At 42.3% G+C, this 10,379-nt stretch overlaps 3 protein-coding genes across 3 annotated transcripts; 1 reads left to right on the top strand and 2 right to left on the bottom strand.

Annotated features, from left to right (window-relative positions):
* Positions 1–1,140: 1,140 nt before the first annotated feature.
* Positions 1,141–2,805, bottom strand: LOC135163919 (uncharacterized). Its single transcript, XM_064123826.1, has one exon. The coding sequence runs from the start codon at positions 2,803–2,805 to the stop codon at positions 1,141–1,143; it is 1,665 nt and encodes a 554-aa protein (XP_063979896.1).
* A 44-nt stretch (positions 2,806–2,849) lies between these two features.
* LOC135163920 (uncharacterized) lies at positions 2,850–4,194 on the bottom strand. Its single transcript, XM_064123827.1, has 2 exons — positions 4,156–4,194; positions 2,850–3,713 (listed from the first exon to the last, which is right to left on the bottom strand). Exons 1-2 carry the CDS (start codon positions 4,192–4,194, stop codon positions 2,850–2,852), a joined length of 903 nt encoding a protein of 300 aa, XP_063979897.1.
* An 89-nt stretch (positions 4,195–4,283) lies between these two features.
* On the top strand, positions 4,284–8,370 carry LOC135163921 (uncharacterized). Its single transcript, XM_064123828.1, has 4 exons — positions 4,284–4,494; positions 4,723–5,423; positions 5,468–7,173; positions 7,242–8,370. The coding sequence occupies exons 1-4, from the start codon at positions 4,284–4,286 to the stop codon at positions 8,368–8,370; spliced, it is 3,747 nt and encodes a 1,248-aa protein (XP_063979898.1).
* Positions 8,371–10,379: the final 2,009 nt, after the last annotated feature.

Here is a 10,379-nt window from a genome sequence, read left to right on the forward strand (position 1 = left end):
TGTGCGAGCGCGGTGAGCAGGGGATCGGGGTGTAGCGCCAGCTACATCATCAACACTGTTAGAGTGAGACGACACCACAATCTCACTCCTGGTGTTATTATTCTTCCGATGGTCCGATGAAATTCCTCACCGGATTACCCCCACTCCCAGCAAATCACCTGCCGAAATCCGGCATTCCATCGCTCTAGATCAGACAGTAATATTTCGCCTCTGACACTCCGAATCTTTAATATTATAATTAATCATCGTGTTAATAAACTATGTATTATATTTTCATAATCGAATGAGTTATTTATGTAGTGCATAAACAGTAAATCCGCTACAGGGGGAGGGGGAAGGACTTATATGGGAAGGGGTTCTCCGACGGTGAGCAAACGAACGAATAAATATATTAATAGAATAGGGGGCGTGCGGAGAGGGGTGTCAAAATAACCTTTAAGGTTACATTGCCTCGTCACACTAGATAGATACTCCCTCTTTATACTACGCTCACTGTTGGTTGCAAAAAATGTTTTGAAGCACTCTGTTGATGAGTGAAAGGATACTGTTAATTTCATAAAATTTCACAGCAGTAATCAGCATAAAATGAGAGATGCTAGCAAACAACAACACCACACACTTGAGCCGTGTTGAGGGCATACGCAAAAAAAACTTGAGAATTATGGTCTTAAATTGTCTGGTCACATGTTGAGCAATTAAAGAAGTGGACGTGAGGGATTTTATATTTGTTAGGTATTTGATGATTTTAACCGGGTAGGGTGGATTGGAAGCGGAAGTGGAGAGATGATTTTCCAACTCAGGATGCTGACAAAAAACACGTTGATTATGCCGTAAGGCGATCCAATATAATTTAACCCAAATGTACACTATTTACACGTGATAACTTTCCAATAATGATGATGATGATAATTATACAATATTCGATGATAATGAACCAAAATTGATATAAGAAAAGCTGAATCAATCCGATAACGCCACGATACAAAAACCTGATGAGATCACGATATTTGATGCGATTTAGTTGATGGATGAACACGATGTGAAGTATGTGGTCAGAGTAACCCCTCATGGCACCCGAGCCCACTCCCGAATTATTCCGATGGTGTCCGATCGACCCAGTGCCCTGGATCAGCCTTAATTTTATACATTCCGCCCGCCTTCATCGTCGGATGATGATGAATGATCCTCTTGTTGGTCTTCGTCCTCGGTGCTGATTGGTAACGGAACCACCTTGTTGATGTGTCTGGTGTAGGTATTTGCACCTCCTGCCCCAGTGATGATGTCTACCACCCTTGTGAGATTGTCATCACTTGGATGAACCCTTGATACTCGTCCTAGAGGCCACTTTGTTGGTGGATACCTCTCGTCAATGATGAGGACTAGTGTTCCGACCTTGATATCATCCGTTGATCTTTTCCATTTGTAGATGGTTTGATAATGATGCATACACTCCCTTGACCACCTGTCCCAGAATTGCTGAGCGATCCTTGCGATCATTTTCCACCTTGTGAGACCTTCCATTTTCTGATTGATGAGTGATGGCTCTGGAACTGCGTTGATGGGTTCCCCAATGATGAAGTGTCCAGGTGTGAGGGCTCTGCAGTCATGAGGATCGTCTGATAGAGCGCAGAGAGGCCTCGAGTTAAGTTGCGCCTCGATTTGGATGATGAGTGTATTGAGTTCCTCGTACGTGAGGACCAAATTCCCTGTGAGCCTTTTTAGATGAAATTTCACAGATTTCACCGCAGCTTCCCATTTCCCACCCATGTGGGGTGATTGCGGTGGGATGAAGATCCATTTTGTGCCGTTTGATGCCAGTTCGTTGATGATGTGATGAATTTCCTTCCTTGATTTGTCTAAAAGCTTGCCCAGCTCATTGTTTGCTCCCATGAATATCTTAGCATTATCACTGCTAAGTGTAGCACAGATACCTCTCCTTCCAGTGAATCGTTTGTATGTCTCGATGAATGCCTGTGATGTTAAATCTGTGAGTAGTTCAAGGTGAATTGCTGATGTGGCAGGACACACAAAAACTGCAATATACCCATGATATTGTCGAGCTCCTGATCCTCTCCATCTGCTGATTTTGATAGGACCTGCGTAGTCCACCCCTGCGTGATTGAATGGCCGTACTGATGTGATTCTTCTTGGAGGCAGCTGTCCCATAAGCTGCTGTCCCCTGATGGCTCGATGTCGTGCGCAGATGACGCACTTGCGAATATGCGATTTTACAGGATGACGACCCCCGATGATCCAATATTTGTGTCTGATGTGTGCCAACGTCGCCTGTACTCCTCCTTGAAGAGTTTTCCGATGAGCCTCCTCGATGACCAGTGATGTAAGCCTTGATTGTCTTGGTAGAATTGATGGGTTCCTGGCTTCTGGGTGAAGATTTGATCGTTTCCGCCGCCCGCCTAGGCGAATGGTCTGATTCTCATCCAGATAAGGAATCAACCGTGCCATTGGATGATTATTTGCGATGTCTTGTCCATTGATGAGGCGATAGATGACTTGTCCAAAACTCTCCTGTTGTGTATAGTTGATCCAAAAGATTCTGGTCTCCTCCAGTTCTTCTGGCAAGAGATCTAATTCTCTTGGGACTGGCTCCCCTCTCATGTTGTTGATGACTCTCAGGACTCTCGCCGAGATCCTGAGCAACCTGTCGAGTGTAGAGTACCTCTCCAAGAAATCTTGTGGTCTCTCCAGATTCAGTGCAACCGGATGTGCAGACACTGGCCTTTCCTCCAGTGCTGCTTCTGCCGTAGATTCGATTGATGTTGATGATGATGATGGCCAGTTTTCCATTGATGATTTCAGCCATGATGGACCATTCCACCACAGCTGATGATTTACAAGTTGATCTGGTGATAATCCCCGTGATGCACAGTCTGCTGGGTTCTCGACTCCCCTGATATGTTTTCATTCAGCTGCTGGTAATGAGTTCTGGATTTTGTCTCTCGATTCTGAACAAAATCCTTCCACCTTGATGGGTGTCCATTGATCCATGTGAGCGCCACCGTGGAGTCAGACCAAAGAAAGAGTTGTAGATTCTCTTTCTCCAGCATCTTCCTAATGTAGATTACCAGATTGGTTAAGATGACAGCAGCTGTCAATTCCAAGCGAGGAATTGTCATTTTCTTAAGTGGTGCGACCTTGGTTTTTGCACTCACCAAGATGACTGATGGCTCAGATTGATGATTGTCCACTCTGATGTATACTGCGGCACCCATTGCCTGATTCGATGCGTCAGCAAACCCATGAAGTTGGATGTTGTTTGAAGTCGATGATGTTTGAAGCCACCGTGGGATTGATATTTGATCCAGATTTGAGAATTCCTCCCGGAATTCTTTCCAACGGTTGATGTGACTCAAGGGCAGTGGATCATCCCAACCAATTTTGAGAAGCCACAGCTCTTGGATGAAGATTTTCGCCCTGATGATGACCGGTCCGATGAGTCCCTGAGGATCGTAAATCTGGGCGATCTCTGAGACGATTGTCCTTTTGTTAATTTGTTCCGTTGATGGCTTCCTTGATTTATAGATGAAGCTGTCTGAATGAGGATTCCAGCACAGTCCCAATACTTTGACCGTCTTGTCCTCGAATTCTACCGCCGATGTTGATTTTGTTGATAATTGAAGATCCTGTAGGATTCCTTGTTGATTCGAGATCCATTTTTGCAGTGGCATGCCGCCCGCCATGCAAAGATTGATGAGCTGATAGTAGTAAGTGGGCACGATTGGCGAATTTTCTTCCAGGAATCGCCCCCCTTCCCCCCTTTTTCCAGACGTGTCCGAACACGTTTTCCCCATTGTCCTTTGAGGAGGACGTCGCCGCTCTAGGGCCCCCTGGGGTGAGGGTCCCCAAAAGAATGTCTTTGTTCGACAGGAAGTGGGTGGGGGGGGGGGGCAAGGGTCACGCGCTTCGAAAGGGAGTGGGAGGGGGGGAAAGTGGATGGCATGGGAAATGTGGGTATATATGGGGAAAATGAAATAAATATGTAATACATAATTTATTGAGTATATAAATCATTTATTCAGAAATTATATTCAGCGTCTCGTTCTCGATGATGAATAATTGTAGTCATGCTTGTCATGGCTTACTTCACAACTTTTTAGAACAAAAGGCGGTTTTTTGAAAAAATTGCGCCATTGGTACTCTGAGGTATCCTGGCACCCACCGCCGTTCTTTTTTCATTATTGTTTCGTTGTGTCCAACTTCACAGCACGAGTTAAACAATTTTTTTTTTGATTTTTACGTATTAATCAAAAAATCGGAAGTGAACGATGGGGAAGGATAAGAAAAGGAAGCACTCAAGGTCGCATTCCAGGGAACGTGAACGCAGTAAAGACCAATCAGGGGAAAAAATGCAAAAGATGCAAAAACAGCTAGATAACCTCTCGATGCAAATGTTGGCGTTCATGCAAGCGCAACAAGCGCTGATACCCCCCCCTCCTTCCCAGAGTTCAGAAACTCCCGAGATCATCGAAATCAAAGGTACGTATAATTATTTCCATTCCTCTCCACACGAGTTGAATAGGAAAAAATGGCAGAAAAAATTTTCCAAAGAGGAAGATAAAAAATTTATTTATGCCATTGTCTACCATAGCTCCACACGAGCTTGGTATGGATGTCAGATCCACACGATCCTGACGATTCACAGCAAGTGAAAACGGTTTTTCCCAAACAAGGGAAAGTTGACCAACCTCCTCCACCAATTTTCAGATAAAGAAAAGTCAACGCTGATGGTCAATGTAGAATCGTCAGAGCTTGACAGAGCGGAGGAGTTATTACCCCCTGAACTGCTGGATATCCGTGGGGAAGACCCAAGTAAACCCAAAGAGGTCCCCATTACATTCAATGCAGCGATCAAGGTTAGAATGGAGAAATGGCTTCAGGAAGGACTCCAAGAGGATGTTAAGAAGAGTATCCTCGAGAAATATCCTAAAAAAGGAGAATTACGCCTGGAAACTCCAAAAATCAATGTGGAGATCAGAGCAGCCCTATCCGAAATTGCCAAGAAGCGTGATGTTCATTTTGTGAATTCACAAAATTCAGCAGGATCAGCACTGTCAGCTCTGGGAGCAGCAATGTCAATGGTCGTTGACAATCCAGAGGATGGCATTGACCAAGAACTGTTGGTATCATACCTCTGGGATGCATCAAAGTTGATGTGTGATGTTTTTCATCAATTCTCAGTAGCTAGAAGATCATTCATCACGCCGTTACTGAATAAATCAGTGAAACCGACAGTGGAAGCCACTAAACCTGACGAGTGGCTCTATGGCGAAAAATTCGCCGAGCAGATCAAGGAGGCAAAAACAGTGGAGAACGCCTGCGCCAATATCAAGGCTCCGGAGAAACCCTCAATCACAGCCAACAAGGGACAGGGAAACGTCAGACACCCACCTGCGAGATACAAGCAGGTGGGTGGCTATCAGAAACGACAGACACTAAACTTCAAACCAAGAACATTCACGCAGACATCCCGCCCTGCGAGCTCCAAGACGTCATCAACGTCGAATCGAACGACGATAACAAAGAAATAGATGAGGTAATCATCCCTGCCGGTCGTTTGAGGTTATTTACTGACGTTTGGAGAGAAATTACAACAGATAAATTCATAATCCAGTGTCTTCAGGGATATAAAATCCCGTTCAGAAAAATTCCACATCAATTTAAACCTCCAAATGCTCCGTCTCGGTTAGCAAAAAATTGGACCACCATTAGCGCAGAGATTGAGAAATTATTAATCAAAGGCGCAATTGAGGAATGTTCAGAGGAGGAAGGACAATTTATTTCGTCATATTTTCTTATTCCTAAGCCTGATGGCTCCAACAGGTTTATTTTCAATTTGAAGAGATTAAATCGATTTGTTGCACAAAAGCATTTCAAAATGGAAGATATAAGATCAGTTAAGATCCTTCTGAATCAAGGGGATTGGATGGCATCTTTAGACTTAAAAGACGCATATTTTTTAATGCCTGTACATAGGGATCATCGTAAATATTTGCGATTCCAATTTAATGGGAAGCTTTTCCAATTTACATGCCTACCTTTTGGTTTATGTTCCAGTCCGTATGTTTACACAAAGATCTTTAAACCTGTCATGTATAAATTAAGAATTCAGGGTATTCGTACAGTGATTTATATTGACGATCTTATAATTATCGCAAATTCGTATTCCAAATGTTCGAATCAAGTGAAAATAGCTCGGGACTTGATTGAACGATTGGGGTTTATAATTAATTATCAAAAGAGCTCGTTGATACCTAATCAGCGTTGCAGATATTTGGGGTTTATAATTAATTCAATAGATTATCGGTTAGAACTCACTGACAAGAAAAAAGAACAAATTTCCACCTTATGCGGTGAATTACAAATAGGAATATCATGTCAAATCCGTGAATTTGCAAAATTACTTGGTATTTTGACAGCGGCTTGCCACGCGGTTGCGTATGGGTCAATTCATTGTAAACATTTAGAAAGAAAAAAGTTTCTAGCCTTGTTACGGAATGATTATAATTATGAGGGCGAAATGATTATTGAGGAATCCATGATGAAAGACCTGAACTGGTGGGAAAGAAATTCGTTGATAGGATTTAATCCTATTAGAACAAACGATTTCCAGATTGAAATTTTTTCGGATGCATCCCTCACAGGTTGGGGAGCACACTGCGAAGGGGTAAGCTCTCATGGATTCTGGTCAATAAAAAATAAGAAGTTCAGCATCAATTACCTTGAATTACTTGCGGTGTTCCACGGGTTAAAATGTTTTGCATCTCGCCTTTCGAACTGTGAGATTCTTCTGAGGGTTGATAATGCCACGGCTATATCATACGTCAACCGAACAGGTGGGGTACAGTTCCCTCATCTAAGCAATTTAGCCAGGGAAATTTGGAGCTGGTGTGAAAGTAAAAACCTGTGGGTGTTTGCCTCATACATAGCTTCAGAAGAGAATGTAGAGGCAGATCGAGCCTCTCGAATTTTGAATATAGATACGGAATGGGAATTGAACAAAAAGATATTCAAAGAAATTTCTCAGAAATTTGGTCCATTCTCTATCGACTTGTTTGCATCAGAATCAAACAGAAAGTGTGACAGGTTTTGTTCTAGATTCCCTAGTCCTGGAACTTGTACGGTAGATGCTTTCACCATTCCTTGGAGAACTGAAAGGTTCTACGCTTTTCCACCTTTCTCACTAATTTTGAGAACTTTACAAAAAATTTCACGGGATAAAGCAGAGGGTATTGTAGTAGTACCGGATTGGCCCACGCAACCGTGGTACCCGCTGTTCATGTCCCTTCTAATATCTCCACCTTTGATAATGAAACCAGAGAAAAATCTATTACTCTCACCTTGCAGGGAGAAGATCCATCCGCTAGCACCGAAACTCTCTTTGATGGCAGGAGTTTTATCAGGAGAGCGTTCTTGAATAAAGGGGTCGATGAAGAGGCAGCAGAAATTTTAGTGGATTCACTTGCCTCATCGACAATTAAACAATATCAAAGTGCCTTACGTCCATGGAGAGATTTCAGTTTAAAAAATAATATAAATCCATATAAGTCGAGTTCAACAGACATTATCAAATTTCTCTTCGAGAAATTTCAAAATGGGGCGAGTTATACAGGGCTAAATACTACCCGTTCTGCAATCTCTCTAATTTCATCTGAAGATATTCATACCGATGGATTAATCTCGCGTTTTCTAAAAGGGATTTATAGGAAAAAACCGAGCAGACCAAGATATGCCTCAACTTGGGACCCTGCACCAGTGTTAGATTATTTAAAAAATCTTAAACCCCTTGTGGATTTATCACTTAGAGAAGCCACAGAAAAAGTAGTGACTCTTATGGCTTTGACCACTGCGCATAGATTACAAACCCTTGCGGCTATAAACATAAATAATATTGAGTACTCTGATTCAGGTATAAAAATAAAAATTCCCGATTTACTAAAGACGTCTAAAGCAAAGAGTTTCCAACCTGAACTTGTACTACCAGTATTTAAAGCAAAACCAGAATTATGTGTCGGCTCACTCATCAAAGAATATTTAAAAATAACTAATGAGTTCAGACCGGAAAATAATAAGAATTTATTTATTTGCACTCGAAAACCCTATGAAAAAGCATCAACAGATACACTGAGCCACTGGATAAAATCTACTTTAAATAAAGCAGGAGTGGATACAACTCAGTTTACAGCATATAGCACGCGTCATGCCTCTGTTTCTGCGGCTTATCGAGGGGGTGTTAGTATTGATACCATTAGACGCACTGTGGGATGGTCAAAAAACTCTCAGGTGTTCGCCAAATTTTATAATAAGCCTCTGACTAACACAGAAGACTTCGCATTAAGTATATTGAATACCTAAGGGTGATAAAGATGTACGTAGTTCATTATTGTGTGAAATATTTGGTTAATAAAGACCAAAGTATTAACAAAAGAAGAGTTATCGACAGCGCTAAAACTACAATTATTCATCATCGAGAACGAGACGCTGAATATAATTGGCCGATGAAACGAGCCCGCCGAAGGCGGGCGAAGTTTGATCGTAATTATATGAAGACGTCTCGTTCGAAGATGATGAACTCCCACCCGTTCTACAAGAACAACCCATACAAGGAAAAAATTCCTTTTTATATAAACCCACATCATCATAAGAATGCCGATAACGCAATTTACAATTGGGATCTCTAAACAAATGAAAAAAGAACGGCGGTGGGTGCCAGGATACCTCAGAGTACCAATGGCGCAATTTTTTCAAAAAACCGCCTTTTGTTCTAAAAAGTTGGGAAGTAAGCCATGACAAGCATGACTACAATTATTCATCATCTTCGAACGAGACGTCTTCATATAATTACGATCAAACTTCGCCCGCCTTCGGCGGGCTCGTTTGATCGGCCAATTATACTTGTATGAGGGGTGGTACATAATATTAGGGATTTAAAAAATAGTAGTAATCAAAATTATTGTTATTATTATTATTATTAAATTAATGCAAATGGAATATATTTTTTAAAGACCGCTGGTTACAATGCAAACTGCCTTTACCAGACAAGTTCTGAAAAGACTTACTTAAATTTCTACGATTACAATTGCGTTTTTGAATAATTTTGTTGAACATTTTCATAACAATGCGATCGTTACGTTTTGTGTCTGAAGTAAATAGTTTATGAAAGGACTGTAAAGACCGATCATTGAACAACCAGTGAAGCACAACAATGCAGTACTGCCCACAAACATCAGACGATATATCTTGGAGTCTTCTCTGGCTCCATTCATAAACATTGCAATTTCGCTTAAGGCGCTGAGAGATTCTTGTATCGAAGGGTGGCATTCCGAAGCTGTCAAAATAGATTCCTCGCCTATTTGAACCGAGGTAAACGGCAACCCAGTGACTTCCGGCCTGATTGTGGTTGTCGGTGTTGATGATGATAGCACAGGGTCGGGACCATGTCCAGGGGACACGGTCGGCAGGGTAGACACCTCCAATGCATGCATCTGTATGCGGTAATATCTCCAGGAGCTCAAGTGTATTCATAGAACGTCGGTAATCCGGGAAATTAGCGTTGGTCTCGTTCAGCAGGTTGAATGCAACTAATGCAATCTTATGCTGCGCATCCATTAAGTAGTCTTCCATTTTCAACCGCTGTAGTCGACAATAACCTGCCTTGTGGAATCAATTTCTAGCAAATTGTCATATTCGGCGTACAACTAACAATTTACATTCTGCTCTGTTGCTCTATTGAATCGAACTTCAATGCGAATACTTCCACTTTTCACCAGATTCCAATGGCCAGCGGAACTTGCAGATAAATCAGGAGTCAGATCGAACGCGAACAAGCAAAATCCATCGGAATAGGCCGGACGAGAGATGCTATTTCCATGGTCGCTGAAATGTGTTCCAGTACCAGCAAATAGGGTGTTGAATGCCTCCACATCTAGGCAGACACCAAAGGTGAAACTTGGCTGCAGAGGTCTTGTAGGTACTTGGCGTCCATCGACATTCAGGCATAAAAAGTTTATCCCAAAATTTTGAAAGTTGAAGGGATTCTTCTTTCTCGATCCGTTGAAACTGACATTGTCAACAAATCCCAGTATGATTCTTTTAGGTAGTTGACCCAAAATGGCATTGTCTATTGTCTCCCCCATAATCCCCCGATGGAGAACAAATGATTTGACCTCCACCCGTGTCAAAGGATATTTCGCAGTTGTCTTTGCAAGCGTTTTAGCGTGAGTCATCAAAATTCCAGGGCTGAGTTTCACACGGCGAACTATCAAGGAGGCTTCTTCTATATGCACCTTATAATGCAGGGGAGTGGAGTCCATAAGGCAAAAGTCGTCCTTTGCACGGATAAGACGAACGCGTAGCTCTACGCC

The sequence above is a fragment of the Diachasmimorpha longicaudata genome, chromosome 6 (genome assembly GCF_034640455.1).
Source record: "Diachasmimorpha longicaudata isolate KC_UGA_2023 chromosome 6, iyDiaLong2, whole genome shotgun sequence".
Taxonomy (NCBI): domain Eukaryota; kingdom Metazoa; phylum Arthropoda; class Insecta; order Hymenoptera; family Braconidae; genus Diachasmimorpha; species Diachasmimorpha longicaudata.